Source organism: Streptopelia decaocto (assembly GCF_964273445.1).
Source record: "Streptopelia decaocto genome assembly, chromosome: 16".
Taxonomy (NCBI): Eukaryota; Metazoa; Chordata; class Aves; order Columbiformes; family Columbidae; genus Streptopelia; species Streptopelia decaocto.
Genome location: NC_138671.1, coordinates 7,445,399 through 7,465,333, shown reverse-complemented (window position 1 = coordinate 7,465,333; position 19,935 = coordinate 7,445,399). Strand labels below are relative to the sequence as shown.

Genomic DNA, 19,935 nt, shown 5'->3' with positions numbered 1-19,935 from the left:
GGCATAATGGCAGGGAATATCAATCAGATAACTAAATCTAATTACCAGGTTACTAGATTAACCAGTTAACTTCAGCTACATGAAGGAAACCAGCCAAGTTCCACAACAGAAATCAGATTTAAAGAAACACTGTCTCACACATGAAACAAATTCTTGTAAGGACTAGTTTCAGATTGGACAACAGTCTATTCTCAACTTAATTTAAAAGACACATGGTTTGTATAGGAAAGAACTGTAGCTGAATCATTCATCAAGAGTAACCACAAATTCGGCTTTCTTAGAGAAACAATTGCATGAAAAGGACAGGATAATGACTTTAAGTTTTAGTAGAAAGATTTATTTTCTGAGGGAGTAAACTGGTATTAAAGCACGTTCTGGGTGAAAGGATTGCCTTAATAGAGTCATTGAAGGAAACAAAGGCACGGGCCCTTAATTTTCAAGTCCTTATTTTAACACAGTTCGTCATACACTAGTGCTGTATGAAACATAATTGCATTTATTCGGTTTAGTACATCATAGTTAAACCAAGCTAGATGTGGACTAAGAATTATTTCAGAATTCTTTCAACTCTCACCACCCCTCCATCATGTCCGACCTGGCTGCCTCAGACCAGCATTGCCACCCAACCTTGTCCCCTCCTTCTGACTGTACCAAACAACCCCTCAGAGCCCCTGGGACCCGAGGAAGATGTGCCAGGGGAGGTTCAGGTTGGACATTAGGAAAAGATTCTTCGCCCGGAGGGTGCTGGACACCGAACAGGCTCCCCAGGGAGGTGTCACAGCCCCAAGCCTGACAGTGTTCAGGAAACATCTGGACAATGCCCTCAGACACATGGTGTGAATGTTGGGGTTGTCCTGTGCAGAGACAGGAGTTGGACTCAATGATCCTTGTAGGTCCCTTCCAACTCAGGACGATCTATGACTTTCTATCCACTGAACCCCGTCAGTGAGGGGAGAAACGAGGGGTTTGTGGTCAAAGCGCTGCTCAGGGCGGCTGAGGGAAGGGCAGATGCCCACACCGGGGCGACCTCTCCCGCCCTCGGGGCTGCCTGTGCCCCTGTGAGGGGGACATGGGGACACCCGCCCGGCGCTTCCCCGGCTTCCCGCTCCCCACATCGCGCATGCGCGTCCTATCCCCCCCGGCCGGCCAGCGCGCAGGCGCAGGAGCAGCGCGGGGCGAACGCGCCCGCACCCCCCCCCCGCCTCCCCGCTGCGCTATTACGCATGCGCGACGCCCGGCCGGTTGCCAAGCCCCGCCCACGCCCTGTCACTACTAACAACAGGCGGCGGCGGCTCGGTGCCTGCTCCCCGCCGGAACCGGCGCTGCCCGCGCCGGCATGAGGCCAGAGCCTGGCCGGCCGTCGTGACGGGAGGCGGTAAGAGTCCCGCGCGGTGCCTGCCCCGGCTTTCCCCTGCCCGCCGCTTTCCTCTGCCCCACACACCCCCCGCCGCCCCCTCCCCTCAGTCCCACCGCTGCTGCCCCTCCAGGCGAGTTCCCCGCTCACCATCGGTTCCCCTCAGCGCTAGCGGCCCCCGCGGGGAGCGCTCCCCGCGAGGTGGTGGTGGGGCGGGGGGTGCCGGCCCTCGGGCGGGTCACGGCGGCGCAGCGGCCGCTGGGCTCCCGTGTCCCCCGGGGTGGGCGGCCCTGCCCGGGTGCCTCCAGGGGCAGCGCGGGGCTGTCACAGGTGTCCCGGCCCTTCCCGGAGCGTCCGCCGGCTCCCGGCGCTTCCCCGGAGCGTCCCCGGGCTGGCCCGACCCGGCCGGGAAGGGGCTCGGCGGGGCGACCGGTGGAGCGAAACGTTGAGTTTATTTGTTGTGTAACTCTTTTTGTCCGAAGATTAGTAAGGTTTGTGGCTTTTTTTTTTTTTCTTGTAGCTGATTCAGGTGTTTGTTTTTTGTTTTTTGTTTTTTTTTATAAAATGTAGGGTAGTCATGGGTAAATTCCTCTCTTGAATAGGATGTCGGGTGAACTTTCTTGTGACTCTTGAATTTATTGTTGGCAGCTTCTCGTGTCTGCGGTGCCCATCTGCCGTGCTCCGTGGCTGGAGTTGATAACGCTTTCCAGAATCACTGTAAATAATGTGAGAACACATTTAAAAAAAAAAAAAAAGGAGAGAGAAACCAAACTTATTGTAATAAAACCATTTTTCACTAAAATGAGTCTGGCAAGCAGCCCATGGTGTCATCGGCAAGTGCTGCTGCCAGGATTTTTTCAATAAACGTAATTGCATTCACGAGAGTTCGGGTCAAACACTTCGCTGTGGAAAGCAGATACAAAGCCATTGTAATAGCTCCTATCTGTTTTTCTAGTATTTGTTGTGATGTGTTTGGTTTTTTTGGTGACTGTTTTTGTTTTGTTTTTCTGGCATTATGTTGGAATGTCTGCATTTTCTCCAAGTTTTTCTCCCCAGCTCTCTTTTAAGTTTCTCTCTCAAAGGTCTTAATTTGATTTGGAAATGATAAAGGCATATGTTATATCAGTGTGCTGTAGTGATCCATTTTTTTATCTATCTTTCTGAAAACAAGGATTTTTAACACTTTGTATCTTTTTTTTAACCTCCTTTTTTTTGTTAGTTTTCTTTTGTTTTTTGTTTTTTTATGCCAGTCCCAATTCAGCTTTAGCTATAAGCGAAGCAGCCTGCTTATGGTGCTTGGGGCCTGAGTGATGCTTTTCTGCCTTTAGCTGGTATGTGTCAATGTTTGGTTCATGGCAGCAGCACAGGAAGTCTCACCAGCCTGATGAAAGAGTCATGAAGTGTGTTGGCGATTTGTTACTAAAACTGGGCTGCAAAATGTGCTAATTTGGTGTCACCTTTGGAAGAAATGAGAAGTCACTTCTGACAAAAATATACTTAGCTTTGCAGAGCTTCATTGCATTCCTCCAAAAAAAAAAAATCAAGGAGTTGCGAAGGATTTCCTGTAGAATTGCTAGCATGGTATCACGCACAGAATAATTGTGAAAGATTGAAAACGGCTTCCTGCATCTGACAGATGGTTTTTAAAATTTCTTTTTCAGGTTTGAGTTGATCTTACAAACTGCAACCATGGTGCAGAAGTATCAATCCCCTGTGCGGGTGTATAAACACCCTTTTGAGTTAATTATGGCTGTAAGTATTCATTTTTGCTGTGATTTTCTTCCTTGATGGTCCATCCCTTGTATTGGTATGTTGTTACTGGGCTCCACTTGATAAGTACTTTAGAACATACAAATCTGAAACAATATACAAAATATGAGAGGTATGTGTTTTGATGTCTTCTTCTCTACCCAGAGTATGTTTTTGCACAATGTGTTCTCTTTTTCTCCCAAAGATAGAATTAATAGATTTATTTTAAAGATAGACCAAAAGCGGGCTCAAAGCATGCTTCCCAGTTAATTGTTGGGAGCAATCTATTCTAGCATGGGAGGGAGTTTCAAGCTCATTGATTAAAAAAATTGTTCTGGTTGCCTCTTTGTCAGTATAGAGTTTATAGGACTAGAGAGCACAGAGAAAGCCGTGAAAGCATGGATAGGTCTGAACCAAAGAGGAGAAAGCATTCTGAGCATTGGTAATACTTTGGGGGATGGGGGTAGGGAAAAAAGTTGTTATGGAGGCCAGAGAGATGAAGAAAAGGTCTTTTGGGTGCATGGATGCTAATTTGTGTGCTCATGTTACACATGGTAAACAAACAAATGAAAATCCTAGTTAGGTTCCCACTTCCTCTCTCCCCTTCTCCTTCGATGTTAGAAAACAAAAAGGAAGTTGATATTTGACTTTTTAAGTATGTTTAGCCAAAACCACGGCTGTGTGGTTCTCATGAGTTACAGAGAGCAGTCAGGTCAGCTTCCACCTGATAAGAACAGTTAAAACTAAATAGTAATCTAAATAGTAATTGTTCTGTTTCACTTGCTGAAAATACTGTGTTTAATGGCTTCAGAGGAGAGTTTTAATAGTGTTCATAGTGTAAATATTTAGATAGTTCAGGTGGTTTGGAGTGCAGAGTTCCTTACAGAACTGATCCTTCGCCAATCACAGGGCAAAAAGGATTAGATCCCTCGAAGGGGAATCCTTCAATTTCTTTTTATCTTATTTCTGACACTGCCTCGTGTACTACATATGCATGTCTTGCTCTTGCAAGCAACTCAAGGCAGAGAGTGGTTATTTTCATGAGTGGTAAAGAATCTGACTGATATGCTGAAGGTCTTTTAGGACCTTACTACACTTACTGACAGCTGTGCTTCAGTTGATTTCTAATTTGAGTTTGATTGTGAGATCAGCCAACAAAAAAGGGTTTATTGGGTGAAATTCTTTGCCTGCTTGCTGGACTGATGAGTCTTTGCTGTTGAATTGAAGGCAAACATTCTCTTTTAAGTTACTACTTTGAGGATATTTTGTGTTAAAATGCTGACATCAGGATTTTTCACAGTGCTTTATTGGGTGTAATTAGAAACGCTTCTGACTACTAATATTAACTCTGAGTTCCCAAACTGTTCTGTAGCTTGGGGGTAACATTTGAAGAATAATCTTTAACAAATATTAAGTCTTTTCTTACATGATGAAAGCTTTGTTCTCCTTTGGAAATAAAGAGGCCATGCTACATATGCAACTAGGAGAAAACAATAGCTGAAAAAATAAGACCGTGAACTAAGAGGAGAGGAATGTTTATAAAAAGAAAGTCAGCTGAACAGGATGCTTTCCGAGACTAGAGGTTTAGATTAGCGATAATATGATTTATTTCATTTATGTCAGGGCAGTGAGTTATCACTGGAACTTGTACAGAATGTGGTCATGGGATGAACATCCTTCTCCTGCCATGTTGCTTCTGTTATGTTATTGTTTTTTAAAGTGTGTAAAGTTCCTGGTGGTGATCTATCAAAACTGGTCATGTGTTTTCTGAAGTATGTAGAGGAATGCCTCCATGAGCCAAATTCTTTAAAGAATATATACAGTATATGATAGCTTTATGCCTTTTCTTACTGTTTTCCCTTGGTTGATGTGTAAGTTGATGAAATGTTTCTGGAAGGAGTAGTCCTGTCAAGTTTTATGCTCGCTAAAGTGAAAGTACTATGTTGCATTTTCTCAACAAGAAATGTGCTATAGTGTTGTTTTAAATGTATCAGCAGCTGTTGTAAATGAGGAACACATCCTTGTGTACACCAAGCCTGAATTTAAGGCACCTAGCAAACAGTTTGAACAATATGGGGTTTGGTTTTTTCCTCTGTCCTTTTCTTTTGTATGTGCCCAACCTTTGAGAGAATGTGTCCTCAAGCAGAGGTATAAACCCCCACACTGCTCAGCTGCCAGTGAAAAGCCTCTTGAATAAACCCTTGGTTGATGCTGCAGCAGTGTTCTTTATGCTGAGTTGTCTAACAAAGATCACTGTTTCTAGCTTGAGTCTTGTTGTGTGGGATCCCATTTTTGTCTTAAGGTGCTGAGTACTTTTAAAAATTTTATTTGGAAAATTGTCCTCCATTCCCTGAGAGTGTCATGGAACTGAAGAGGTAATTAATTGTTTAGAGTAATAATGAAGATCGCAAGTCTCAGCAAAGCCCATGTGCACTGTAATGATTTCCTGGATGATATATGTTCCAGCTACAAATTGGAACTCATTAAGCCAAACTAGTATTTAGCTTTCAGATGGAGCAATCAGCATAAAATTCTTCTTTTCCATAAACAACAGAGTGAATGCGACTTGCAGAATGGGTCATTTACACTACAGACTTCCTATTTGCCCACTTTGCCTTTCCTGGGTTTCAAAGAGGTACTTGAGGGAGAATCAAGTACAATCAGCATTCCATTCATGCTGCTCCAGCATGTTCTGAGATAACTTTGCTCCATCTCTGAAGGGTGAGTGCAACTATATTAAGACAAAAAACTGGATTTAATTCCACTTTGATCTAAACCAAGATTGACAAGACAAGTGTTTTGCAGATCATTATGAAGATTTTTAAAATAGATGCAGTGAAAACTCTTTTTCTTACTAAGTTGAATTGGTGTTGAAAAGAAGCTTCTCTCTTATGCTTCACTTATGCTTCTCTCTTATGCTTCATCTATTGAATCCTGATGTATCTTTGTGACAAAATACTTAAGGCACAATCACTTATCTCAATCTGCAAGAGAACTGAAGTACTGTTGTAGGTAACAAGCTGGGAGATCCATCGCTGTGTGCTTCTTGTGTCCCTTTATCATTAAAGGCAAGCTACATAAAATCTAATACAGGTAGTTCTCCTGAAGATTTCCTTTTACTGGTGAATTGTGTGGTTCCAGATAATATCTAAGTTGCTTTGAAAACACTGAGAACAGCATGCAAATCTTTTAACGAAACAATCTCCTGCGCTTGAAAAGATTCAAGGATCATACCTAGAAATTATAACATTTTAGTCTAATGTGCTTAACACGGGCAATATGATTTCACTCAATGGTTGCCAGTGCTGACATGATGACTTTTGGCTGCTCTCTGGCATATCTGTCATAATCAACTTATTGAAAATTCTGTGTGTATATATATTAAAAAAACCCACACACTGAAAACAACTTGCACAGCTGTTCATCAGGCTGAATAGAATCTCGCCCTGTTTTTCCTCCTGTTCATGTTGGAAGTTTACGTAATGCTGGAAGCAGCTGAAGTGTGGAAAAATGACTGTTTACTTAAACTCGTCAAGTTACTAAGGTTAAATATATTGGAGAAAAACTGAGAAGCTGCCTTTATAAAACTTTTAAGCCAATATCAAAAACTGAATCTACAATCTTTAAAGAGGTTTACGTTTAAAGTAACATAGGGACTTGCTGAATAAGTAGTTCTTAATGTTAAAAGGCAGTTAAGAACTTGAATCTTGAAGCTTTCTTAATGCACATGAGGCTAAAATTAACTTTGTAGATTCATAGCTCATTTTCAGTCTGACATGCATTAGATAATTCCCCTTGAGTTTGATTTCCTAAGCAAATTTTAATAATGAATAATCAGCTAATAGGGCATTCCAAAGGATGGAATTTATGCAAATGGAAAATAAGATTTTCTTGAAAGAACCACATTGAATTGAACCATTGACCTGTGTTTTAGCTTCTGGAAGCTCTGTGGAAAACGTATTGCTCTTCAGCCAGTTTAGAAAATGTCCTATTTACAGCCACAAATTACTTGGTTTCAGTAATAAATATGAATAGTATCACAAGTGAACATGGCAGGTGTGCATTAAACCTGGCCTGTTATGTTTAGTCAGACTAACAAAGATTTTTAAAACTTGTGGCTTTGTGAAAATGAAGATTTTCAAATCTGCCTGTGATGGGAGACAGATTTTCAAAGGTATTTTGCAGGATTTTAATACCTAAAATAGCGTTTCCACTTTGTTAAAAGTTCCTGGCGTTTATCAGCTTCCACTGGTGCCAAACAATGAACAGAAGTCTGTAGGTAAAGTAGCCATTGATAGCAGGAGCTTCCAGTTGTGGAAATAGGACATTTGATTTTTATTTTAAAATCAAAATAGCAATTAATCTTGCGCTGCCTTGAGGCTGGAAACCACTTCCTTCCAAACTACATATTCTAATCAAAACACTTTAAAAAAAAAAAAAAACAAAAAACAACACCCTGGTCTCATGCTTTTCCTCTGTTCTGATAGAATATCTAAAGTATCTAAAGCGTGAATCTTTCTTCATAAGTATGATGTGTAGTGCCCTTTTGATTATATTGTAATTTTGATGGTTTATTGCTTTGGGGCAACAGGCTGGCTGACTTTCTTTGGCTTTATAGATCTGAAAAGAAGAGTGTTTAAGGTAAATATTCCTGTAATTTAGAGATACTTTGAATCATGAAAGTAATAAGATTGTAGATGGCATAAATACACTTCAATGCTAGAGTAGATTAGAAGAAAAAAATATGTTGTTGTTATGTTGTGTTTTTTGTTTTCAGATTGACAAATCAAAGTATAATCCCTTGATCTATGTTGTAATGAGTTTCCTGATAAGGCAGTACATCATCTCTTCATTTTAAAGGTTATTACTTTAAAATGTCATTTTAAAAAATAACTATGTATCAAGTAAAGAGCCACACCTGCTCATAAATCCCCATAATTTCCATTCCTTCTAGTCTCATTTTCTTTTTCTTGGAAAAAATGCATTCCACACATCATGTTGAGAGGTGCTGAGAGGCCAATGAGAAAAAGGAAGCTGTTTTCCAAGTGTTTTTGAAAGCACAAACTAGGCTTTAAATGCATAGAGAAGTAATTTATTCCCCCGATGCGGGTGAACCTTCTAGAGGATTTGTCTTGGATAGTTAAAGCCCAGGGAACAGAACAAACTGAGTGTTTGCCCGAAACTGCTCGGCGGTTTTCCCTTCTGTTGTATGACCCCCAGACTCTCATCTACGTCGCTTCCTGTATTTGTTGAAAATTCAGGTTTATTTACTGTTGGAAGTGCGTTAGTAAAGCTGTGGTGGAACAGTGCCTCTTATGGATTGTCTTATTTTTGAATAAGTGTCTGCAGTTAATCTGCTGGTTTACATTGTTGTTGATGGACTGTTGTGTTAGCAAGAACGAATTTTTGGCCACTTGTTTGGAATGAGACATGGTTAACAAATCTGAAAGTTAAGTTGAGCATTAGGGAAAAATACTGACTTAGCAGCCTGCTTACTCTGCAATTTATGTGTTATTTCATGGTGTGCTTAGATATTTCCGTGGCTAGCTGTTTCCTATTTTTTGTGGGCAAACACATGACCTAACTGTAGCTGACAGCTGCAGTTCTCTTATTCACCAAATGCTTTCAGTCAATTTTTTTAACAAGTCTTTTACACTTTAAAAGCTAGACCACCACTACTTCCAAACTCTGAAAGGTGTCAACAGAAGAAAAATATATATCAAAACATGTTCTTGCTGCTTTGTTCTGAAAGCACTCCAAGCTTTCCACCCTTTGCAGGTATTTTAGCTCTGAGACTGGTGCAAAGTGCTGCTCTGGGATCTGCTCATCAGCCGAGTGATGTTGCCTTTGTGTTAAAAATCTCAAAGTTAAAACATGTGGGAACCCGTCAGAAAGGAAGTGGTTACCGTGTTCCATAGAGTCCTAGACACTCCGATACTGCACTTACCATCTGGAAAAGGTATAGCCACATGCTCATAATTTAATGAGTGGTTAGCCATTAAGGAGGATGTGTAAAAACCTTCAAAACCTCATGGGAAAGAGATATAGTTTCTTTTTTTGTTAATTCTTAAAGATGTGTCCAATGAGGAGCCAGAGGTTTCTTAGAGATCAGAGACAGCTGCAGACGTAGGTGTTTCTGTGCGGTATGGCCAGTGACGTGCACCTCCAGCATGAGCAATCTGTTTCCTGTTCCTGGGGAGCTCTTTCTGCTGCTTTACAGCAGAGTATTTCAGCTGCTCTGCTTTTGGGAAACAAACACACCATGGAAGAATGAGCAGAAGGAGAGCCTGAGGGACTGGGAACAACCCCTGAGGCCTCTCTGTAAAGCACATTCAATCAGAGTCCAGACTTTGGAACATAGAATTGAGGGGTATTCATTGTGATTTCTGTAACCAAGATTGGTTTTGCTTTGCCCTTGGTTTGAATTCAATCTGTTTCTGGAAGGAGGGCAGTGATGTGATCTTAAAACTGCTGTGTTCTGAATATAGAGTGAATCTTCTGATAATTTGCAAGGAAATTTGTTAATTAACTCAAGTTAAAATTAATTAAAGGGTAGTCCTAAATGGTCTATTTTTTCACAAGCAAATTTGTCTTCAATTTTTTCCTGTAGTTTAAAATTACTGTGTATGTATTCTAAGTGAAAAACTAGGCTGCTAAGCTGAATTGTTAACTCTTTTTATCTTATTTTTATGATACGGTTGGGTTAGCAGCTCAGGTAAAACTTAAATAGGGCCTGTTACAGGTAATTTAATAACTTGGCTTTGTCCCAGTCGATTTGCATACAGCTCGTTTCAGTTGTAAGCAGTCAGTGATGTTTGAGTCACGCCGAGAGCTCGTGCTGGTGGAAGATGAGGTGGCGACGTGGCTGGAAGGGCTGGCTGGCATCTGCGGGGCTCCACTGCGGCGTGGGGCAGCGTGGCCAAAAGAGTATAGCGAGCAACGAGACACCACCATTTGAGATCAGGTCCCAAGGTCTTGGCTTTTCTCTGCGTTCCTTCTGCTCAAGCAATGCTGATTTCAGCCTGGTCCACAGAGGTTTTCAGCTCGTGCACTCTCTCTTCTGAGGGTCAGAGAAACATAACCGAATATGTGGTTTCTCATTAAAGCGAAGTCGGTGTTCCAGCTTGCTCCTGTTGCTTTCTTGCAAAGACATGTTCATCAGCAAGACAGTTTAGGGAGGTAGGCTGTTTGACCAGCCATCTTGGAAAAAAGAAAAATAAATAACTCGTCAACCTGATTTCCTCGCCAGGCTCATTGCAGGCTGATGAGCACCCTGCAGGAGCAGGTCCCTGTCCCCTCTGCGCCGTGTGCTGATGGCAGCCGGCCACAACAAAGAGCCTGTCAGGGCATCTGTCAGTACAGGTTGCACTACAGGAGCCCTTGATTCCATGTGGAAATAATTAGGGATCTGCAGTTTGAAATTGCTGAAGCCCGTTGCTGTAACACTAAATGAAGAGGCCATGAGAAAGTTGATTCAGTGCTCTTCAGGCCTGGTGTTATTTAGCAGTGCAAAGTACTTGGAAATTGTGCTTAATGGCTTGGAGTTGTGGATTCTGTGAGTTGCTCTGACATAAAAGGGATTCTGTCCTTACCTTAGAAAAACAAAAATAAAAAAAAGCGCTATTTAATGAATCTAATGGAGTAATGTGAGAGCTGACTGGTTGGCTTTCTTGCTTTGTATTCCTGTATGAAACTTCAGATTTGAACATTTTCTGTCTTGAATTCTTCTTTGGTTTAGCTTTGTGATAGCTGGGTTTGAGGACTGCGTATCAGTAAATTTGAAAATAAAAATACCACAGGTCTGTTGGAACCCAACAGCTTTAACTCTGGTGACAGCAGAGGGATCGTGGGAGGGAGCAAAGAGAATTTACCCTTTTGTATTAAAAAGGAATTGTTACTTAAACTGCTTTAATTCTTAATTAAAATGTTTGGGCTCTCTTAAATTAGCATTTCAAGACTTTGTCGTGGTCAGATTTATGATATTAAATCTCTAAATTTGTGCGGTTATTACATTTTGGATTACTTGTTGGATAACTATATCTGTTTTCATTCTGACAATATTTATATTCTCAAAACTTGACTATAGATGCTTTTTGGAATATATGCAGATCAATCTGTGTAACTGTTGAAAGCGACATTGCAAACCTGTTAACATTTCAGCCTCCCTGTGACTGATAACTATCTGCCTGCTGCTGCTGCAATATTATATGATATTGCTTTGAAAATAATAGATCTCATTTTATGAAAATGAATATTTCTCTGGTGATAGGATGGCGGTGTGCTATTAATGTTTGTTTATGCCACAACAGGAGGGGAACAGCTCATTTCCTGATGAGAACACTTCCTTTCTCCAGTGCATTGTGTCTCCTCATCTAGTGTGAAATGTGAATCCCATTGACATTAAGTCCAGTTCAGGAACATTAGTCAGCAGAATCCTTTCCAGAGGACATTTTTCTGGCTATATCATTCAGTGTGTGAATTATACTACTTAATTTAGAAAACTCTTTCTTTGGTGTGTAATTCATTGGCCTGTGGATAAATACTTCATTACTGAATTCATGGCTCTATGAAGTTACTTATTTCCATTGAAGTGTTTCATGGTCTGCATGGTGCAGCCATTGATGTTGTAATGAACAGGATTTAAAGCACTTTCACTTCAACTCATTTGTTCTGTGCTGACTAAAGTGATTCTTCTTTTTGTTTGTCTGCCTACCTTTGCTGTAAAGATGGGAAAGAACAAATAACTGTCTGTAGTCTATGATTTTAATGGCTTTTTAGAAAAAAAATCAAAGTCTTGACTGGATGGATGATGGCAGAGCGGTGGACGTGGTCTACCTTGACTCGAGTAAGGCCTTTGACACATTCTCCCACAGCATCCTCACAGCTAAACTGAGGGAGTGCAGTCTGGATGAGCGGGTAGTGAGGTGGACTGTGAACTGGCTGAAGGGAAGAAGCCAGAGAGTCGTGGTCAATGGGGCAGAGTCCAGTTGGAGGCCTGTATCTAGTGCAGTGCCTCAGGGGTCAGTACTGGGGCCTATATTATTCAATATATTCGTCAATTATTTGGACAAGGGAATAGAGTGCACTATCAGCAAGTTTGCTGATGACACCAAGCTGGGAGGAGTGGCTGACACTGGAAGCTGTGCTGCCATCCAGAGACCTGGACAGGCTGGAGAGCTGGGCAGGGAAAAAATTCATGAAATATAACAAGGGCAGGTGTAGAGTCTTGCATCTGGGTACGAACAAGCCCAGGTTCCAGTCTAGGTTGGGGAATGACCTATTAGAGAGCAGCGTAGGGGAAAGGGACCTGGGGGTCCTGGTGGACAGCAGGATGAGCATGAGCCAGCACTGGGCCCTTGTGGCCAGGAAGGCCAGTGGCATCCTGGGGTGTATTAGAAGGGGGGTGGTTAGTTCTTCCATCCTGCAGTGATGTGTCATGACAGCCCTTCTGGACCAGAATGTGCCCATTGTCTACAATAGCACCGTATGTGCTTGCTCTCTTGTGCCTGCCCAATTCCTTTCTGGAGCCAAGTGAACTCTATTGTGATACCCTCCAGGAGGAGTCTGTGCTTCATGCTATGCTCTGTCAAGAGGTGTATCCTTCATCTAGAGCCTGGCTCCTGCTCGCTCAGCTTCACACCACCTGCTTCTTGTGTTGGAGGAGGCAGTAAAACCCTACTCACGTCCTTTGTGCTGCTTACCCTCTTAGATCTGTGAGATATCTCTCTCAGTTTTTAAATTATTCTTTTTCATGGTGATAAGTCTTAGTCTGTTTAATAGTATGATTCCATATGAGGAACCACTGTTGTTGTGTACTGTTAATCTTTCACCATAATCTTCTAAGCTTTTTGAGGCATCTCCTGGTACATCAGACATGTAATGTTAAAATTTTTAAAATGTTAAGGTTTTTTTTTAAATACTACATTTAACTTCCTAGCTTAAGAGGTAAATTGTCTGCAGGCTCTAGACTCTATCATGCCCTATGATAACATTCCATTGACGTTAGCAAATGGTCAAGATTTAATTGATGTACTTAAAGAATTTTAATTGGTTTGCTTAATAGAGCACAGCTGCTTTCTACCTGGAAGCTGGTATTTTGCTGGTCCAAAAGCCAAACCAAGACCTTTACGATTGAGCCGTGCTACTTATTTTAAATTCTGCCCTTTTGTACTGATTATCCTCTTGGCAGGGTGAAATCACTCTTGCAGTGCTTAGAGAGCAGTTGCCTCTGGGCCAAATTAAAACCTGGTGGGTGCAGTTTGAGACAATGAAGTCAAACCTGTTTCACTGAACCTTCTTGCTGGTGGGGGGGTTGATTTGGATGGAGATCAGGAGACTTTGTTCTTTGTGGTAGTACAGGTCTTTAACCTTTCAGACAATGGTTTAATGAGGAATTCTGAGCCTATGCTGAAGCAATGCTGTAGTCGTCCTTTCCTCCTTCACTCATAATTAGGTTTTTGTATATACACTAACATATTCCAGATGTTTAACATCTTTTAACAGACCTTATTGAAAGTGTGTGTGTGATCCTAAGACCAAAAAAGTGATGAATACCAATTGTAGGACTCATAAAAGTGAGACTTAAGCATGGCACAATAGAGAAGTAAGGAGTATTTGACTGTTCCAAAAATAGATCCTCAGTGGACACACTAGGATTGCAGCTGAATTTTAAAGTAAAACTGACTGCAGAGGAACCAGACATGCAATTTTAACTGGAAAGGAATGGGGAAGATAAGTACCTAATTCTGCTTTCCTTGTGACAGTGTCCTGTGCATTTCTGACATGCCCCTTAGCAATGCAGAACATAGTTGTCATTGTTCAGCTGCTGCAAGACAAGTAATGGTTATTTACAAGCAATAGTAAGACAAGCTTAATGTTTTACAGTCATTTTGATATGTGTGTCTTTATAATTTCAAAGACGGCTTTGTTCCTATGTTATATAAAGGTTTATGGTTTGCCATTTTTGCAGAGAAATAGGAAGTGCTTGAGAATAGCTCACATTCACAGGTAATCACGTCGGTCTCCAAGCATTTATGCTTTCACTGGCCTGTTGACAGTCTTTCCTGTGATGCTTTTCTGGAAGTCAGTTTTTTCTCCATAGTACTTTAACCCTGGGCCAAACCAGTCATGTCCTGTGCAACTGGGGTCAGAAGCCAGGTTTCCCATCCTAGAAACAACTAAAGTTGATTCTAATTGCAGCGCATGTTCTGTCAAACAAAGTAATGTGCTCAGAGCTGCGTGGCTTCTGGGCCAGAACTGATTTGTGTCTGCCTTGCTTGGAACGGGGGCAGAGTAAACACTTATTTTCTCTGTAGAATAGTTTTGCACATGCATTTAATATAAAGAAAATTAAAGTGAAATTGCAAGTCAATGTGCTATTGCTGTTCTCTCCACTAGGTCAGCTAAGCTCTGTGTATACTGAAGGACAGCTTATAGCAGCACAGCTAAAGGCTGTCCTTGATGTTCTACCTTAACCTAGACCAATGTCAGTTGCTTCTTTTCTAACCAGCAATTTGACATTGGTCTCCCAGTCACAAGCCAGCCTAACCTGAGTGATCAGGCTTTCCCAACTTACTCCAAAGGAAAGGAAGATTAGAATAGTTTTATTTATATTCAGGATGTTTGCGTTTCTGTCCTTAATCTTTTTTTCTTGACGAAGGAGTGGTACTTGCCCAATGTCTCTATTCTAGCTCCTCATTCTAGAGGTTCATGTTTCAAGATTGTGCAGAGGCTGCAGTTCAAGTAGCCTCGCTCACACTTTAGCAGAGTAGCACTGTCTTGGCATCTTTTGGGCTCTCTGGACTTCCTGAAGGAAGGAAAAGAATTAATGATACTCTTATGAGTGTCTGGGAGGCAAGCAGGTGTAATTCTTAAACTCTTACACTGGCCATTTGCCATTTTATATGGTAAAAGATTGCATCTCTGCATGTAGCAGAATGGTTCTTACGTGGTTAAGAGCCAGTCCCCTTCCAGTTTCCTTACATGCAGCTGTGTGCAAGAGTCAGGCCACTATAATTTTACTATTAAAGTTTCTCTATGTGGCCACTCTTCTGAAATGAAAATGTACAGCTGTTGAATAGTGTCCATGCAGGAAGGGTACGCTGATCTGTATAGAAAGAACCTATGTGGGTGGCTTGTCTGGTGACATCCCTCATGAAAACAGGGGTTTCTGTGTCTGCTGTTTCTTCTGGTGCAAGAAAGCAGAGACTCTTTGCTTGGCCTGGTAAATTGGTTACCACAGTTGCATAACTCAACAGTGAATTACCAGTGAAATTCCACTTATCTGGAAGATTGCTTCATAGCCTGCTTTGAATCTCCTGCTTTATTTATGAGGTCTAAATAATTTTAATGAAATATTAAAATATTAAAGTAGCTTTATTCATGCTTGAAAGCTCTGGGTGCCAAAGCTGAGATTTGCTAGCTCTGTAACCTACACATTTATGTTCCAGTACAGAGGAAGTTTTGCCTCAGACCTTCCTATTCCCCAGTAGCTCCTTGCTCCTGCTTTTTGCCTCCTATCCCCTACCTTGCAGTCTTAAGCAAACACACTATGCTTTTTTTAGTATAACACAAATTTGTCAAGAATGCTTTATGAATATGTATCATGAAGTATTTCCTTGGGTAAGCTTAAAGTTTTACTGATGTTTAGTTGTAGGTGCTGTCTAGATGGAGCATCCTTTCCATAAGCTGCCTGTGACATCCTTTTGATTTCTGGTTTGTATGCTCGTAGAAAAATGAGCACTTCCTTGGTTCACAAATACTTCACAGAGAATGTAAACTAAAACTCTGAAATGTTTGTAAACTTCTTAAATTACTACAAGAGAATTGATTTTTTTTTTTTTTCTGAAATTGTTACTGTCTTCTTGAGGCTGGCTTTGATGTCTTCTGTAACTTAATAGCAGTAGAAGATGATTACTTCTAAATCCTGTTAATGAAAGTGATACTAGCATGTATACCAAAGTTTTGGAATATGGCACAGATGCTGTGATGAGATCTGTCCAGTTTCAGTGACTGCTTTTACAAATGATTTGGATGTATAACGAGCAGCGTGCTTGGGAAGTTTTTGGACAGCTCTGTAGCATATTTGTGAGTGCACTACACCTCATGGGGACTCGGAGTGAACCTGCAGGGTAGTTATTAGGGCTGTTTAAAATGCCAAGCTATGCATTTGGTCTGCATTTGAAATGTACTTAAAGCCAATAGCGATCAACACTGTAACCATGGAAATGCTGCCTGAACTAAAGAGATGAGCAGAAATGCTGGTGCTTGTGTGTTAGTGCTGTTACATTCACTCAAAAGTGCTTTGTAGCAGTGTTAACACATGAACAAAGGTCCTGTTGTCAGAAATCCAGTGTGGTGTGTGGTATGTTGTATAAGCAGCACTCTGAGAATACCGTTTAATTTATAATGCCATTTCAGTGGTGTTTCATGATTTTTGTATTTGGTGGTGTGTATAAACTATTATGCCTGAAATGTAACATGAAGCTGTTCCTTTCACAGTGCAGAAGACTTCAAAGACATTAAATAGGTGTGAAGTAGCCTGGGCTGTGTCTGTAGAGCTGCATGGAGATAAGCGTTGTAAGAGCTGATGCTTCCTGTTCTGTGTGATAGAACTTTGTTCCTTGTCAAAAACCACAGGGTCTCTGTTCTGAAAGGTTGTTTTGCCCCCTGCTCTGTGTACATGTTTTGGGTGATCGGCAAGTGCCATTTGGAGTGATGGTGAAGGAAAAAACATTTTCTATATTTTATGTTCTCCTGTAGAGTAATTTACTTGAGCTAAAGCACAAGAATAACTTCTGTGCAATTTCCTGACTCCATAGAGATTTTTAATTGATTGAATCAAAGCTCTTTGTACAACATTAGGAAGTAGCTATTGAATTTGAGTTTAGTCTGTGTACTGGGTTATTTTGTAATGGTTGTAGGCAGTGTCCTTGTTGCTTTCAGATGCTTTGTGTTTCAGCAGTTTGCAGATGGATGTGAAGGTCAGAAGCTTTCTTGCTGTGTTTCTAGGATTTGAGCAGCAAATCGCTGTGCCTGCTTTGCATGTGGCAGGCCTGGTAACCTCTTTGGGAGAACAAATAGCTATTGTTTATTCTGTGGTGACATCCACAAGATTATTTTAAGAGGGTTTCATTAGCTCTGTTCATACCATCTAGGAGTAGGGTATATTTGAAATGTGCAAGAAACATAACTGGATACTTAACCTCAAAGTACTATGGGCTTGTAACATAGCTAAATGTAAAAATGGGCAGAACAGTCTTGCTCTCTTCATCCAAAGTATTGAAGCCAAAGGCTTTAGTTAAGCTAAGGTGTGAATTTAAATGTATTGGATTAAATCTCTCTTCTTTTCCTCCCCTCCCGTCCTCTTTCTGTGTGCATGCTTGCGAGGTATAAGTGGGTCATTCATCAGTGTAGGGTCTGAAATCCTTCTCAATGAAACCTGATTAAGTCAAGAGGACCCCTTTAAACAAGAACAAGCATCAAAAGAAGACAAAGAGGAGTAGGGATTATGCTCTTCTGTACATCTAATACAAATTTTTCTTCCACGCAGACCTCGAGTGACAGAGGAGCTGGCAGTGGCAAGAATTTAATGACTTGGGTGAATGTTTCCTTGTCCACCTCTGCTTATAGCTGGTTTCACTTCCCTCAACTTCTGGTTTCCTGGAGAATTTATCAGGAATTTCATTTCCATTTCACAAAAGGAGAGCCAAGCTGAGAGCTCAATTGACTGGCTTGACTGGCTTTCAAATGCTTTTCTAGAGGCAAGAACACTGTGAACAACAAGTCCTCTTACCACTTCATACTCTAACAAGAGCAAGTGAAGCCCTGAACAGAATCATAGAATCGTTTTGTTTGGAAGAGACCCTCAAGATCAGAGTCTACCCATTAATAAGTGAATTAACTCATTAATTAAGGAAATGGTTTATGATGTGATCTTCAGTGTTCGTAAGGTCATATGTGCTGCTAAGAGCCTGGGTGGTTTAACACCTGTGGGTGTTTAAAGCACAGGGACTGCTTGAGACCTGTGAGCATCCAATAATATCTGTATGGTCATGGATGATTCACTGTGTTTAGTCTCTCTTGAATCAGTTGGGCCCTTCATCTTCCAAACAGAAGTGATGTAGACCTGGGCTATAAATTTGCACACCGCTGCAGTGAGCTGTTGTAAATACAGCATTATAAGAATCTGAATATCGTGCTGCGGTAAGTTCTTGAGCCACTGGCAATTTTTCTTCCCCAGATACTCTACCTGAAAGCTCTGTTCACCACATTGGAGAACATCTGAGATCGTTTTTCAAGCTTGCTTCTCTTGTTGAGAAATTAATTAGCCTTCAGTGAGAATTCATTAACAGAATCTGCGCAGAGTAGATTCCTGCTAGTACTTGTCTCATTTGTATAATATTGTGTATTTGTGTGGTCTATAGCTAAAAAACAACAACAAAAAACCAAGCACTGTAGTTCAAAGATTTGATGCACAATTATATAGAACTTTAACAGCCCCCTTTATGAAAATCTTAGATTAACTCCATCATTTTGAGACTTTAAAGCTGGAGTGTATTTCTGCACAGTAGAAGCAGTTGGGCCTTTTTGGGTAATTACTTGGGAATGCTTTGCTTTGGTGGACTGGATGTGAACAGTGAAGGCACTGCTTGTTCCCAGAGCTTTGAGCTTACACTCTGAATATGCTGATGATCATTTAATCAGAAATCCCAAGTCAATAATGCTTTGTACACTTGTGTAGTAAACAAGAACTTTTTAGCCTCTAAAATGAAGCAGAATGCTTGTCTTACTGATATTGACTTGTCCTATTGATTTTTCTGTGTAACTTACAGAAGGGTTATTTTATCTTGAATATGTTTAATAGTCATCATTAACACTGAAGAGGCCAAACTGCATCTTGTACTAGGGAATGGAGGGTGAAGACAGTATATCCAGTTCCTGAGTGACTTGTGCAACAATGGGGTGAGATGGTTTTGAACAGAGGACAGTGAGGGACAGAGTAAAAAGACCAGGGTGCAGTTACCACTGTGATGGGGAGAAAGGGGAGTTGTGCAGTTTTTTTTGCCTGTAGCTCAGGGGAGGGGGCTACTCACATTTGCCAGGTGAACGTCCGTGAGTTCTCGTTTGAAGAGATTCACCGGAATACGTCCCACCACGGTGCAGCTGTCCCCTCAGAGCCATCTGCGCGGCTGTCGGATTGAATGTTCTGCCAGTTCTTCTCTGCTATTCACACTCTTCTCAAGTATAGCTCAGTTTATCAAGGCTGAATTTTCCTCTCATCAGTGAAATTCTGCTCTTCACAGAGTGGAAGAGATTTTCCTGTTCAAAAATTAATGTATTAAAATGAAGGCATATTGGAATATGGGGCATTGGGATTTGGTTTCTTTTTTAAACAAGACAAAATGGAACACAACTGTCCTTTTTAATGAATGCTCACTGCCTGCTTAATTTGATTCTTAAAATCTTTGAAGTAACTCTCATTGAGATGAAGGATTATAATTTTAAATTCAGATAAAGGGCTTCCAAAGTATTTCCCCATGTGTTTTCTCATTGCTTAAATCCAATTCCGTGATAAGTCGTTATGCAAACATTTTGTTTGATCTTGCTGCGATAGCCAGCAGGTCAACAATTGGTCAATCTTGCTGGAAAAGCTTTGGAGGAACATATTGTGTTCTAGTTCTAATTTGATATTTTTTAAAAACACTTGTTCAGTAGAAATTGCGATGGGAGGCTTAAGGTCTCATTTTTCTTTTGTAAAATAAAGTCATAGTGTTCTCTACATTGTTAAGAAAAGTAGTAGAGGGAAGGTCTCTTGTGTCTAATATCCACTT

At 41.1% G+C, this 19,935-nt stretch overlaps 1 protein-coding gene across 2 annotated transcripts in view; it reads left to right on the top strand.

The window, feature by feature from the left end:
• The first annotated feature begins 1,249 nt into the window (after positions 1-1,249).
• SEC14L1 (SEC14 like lipid binding 1) overlaps positions 1,250-19,935 on the top strand; it is a 43,091-nt gene continuing 24,405 nt past the window's right edge. The window contains exons 1-2 of one of the 2 annotated variants that reach the window (XM_082067250.1): positions 1,250-1,375; positions 3,016-3,106. In XM_082067250.1, the coding sequence (XP_081923376.1) occupies positions 3,044-3,106 (63 nt within the window). In that variant the 5' untranslated portion in view covers positions 1,250-1,375; positions 3,016-3,043. Of the gene's footprint in view, positions 1,376-3,015; positions 3,107-9,454; positions 9,474-19,935 lie in introns of those variants that run through there. The other variant, XM_082067251.1, reaches the window with a different exon arrangement.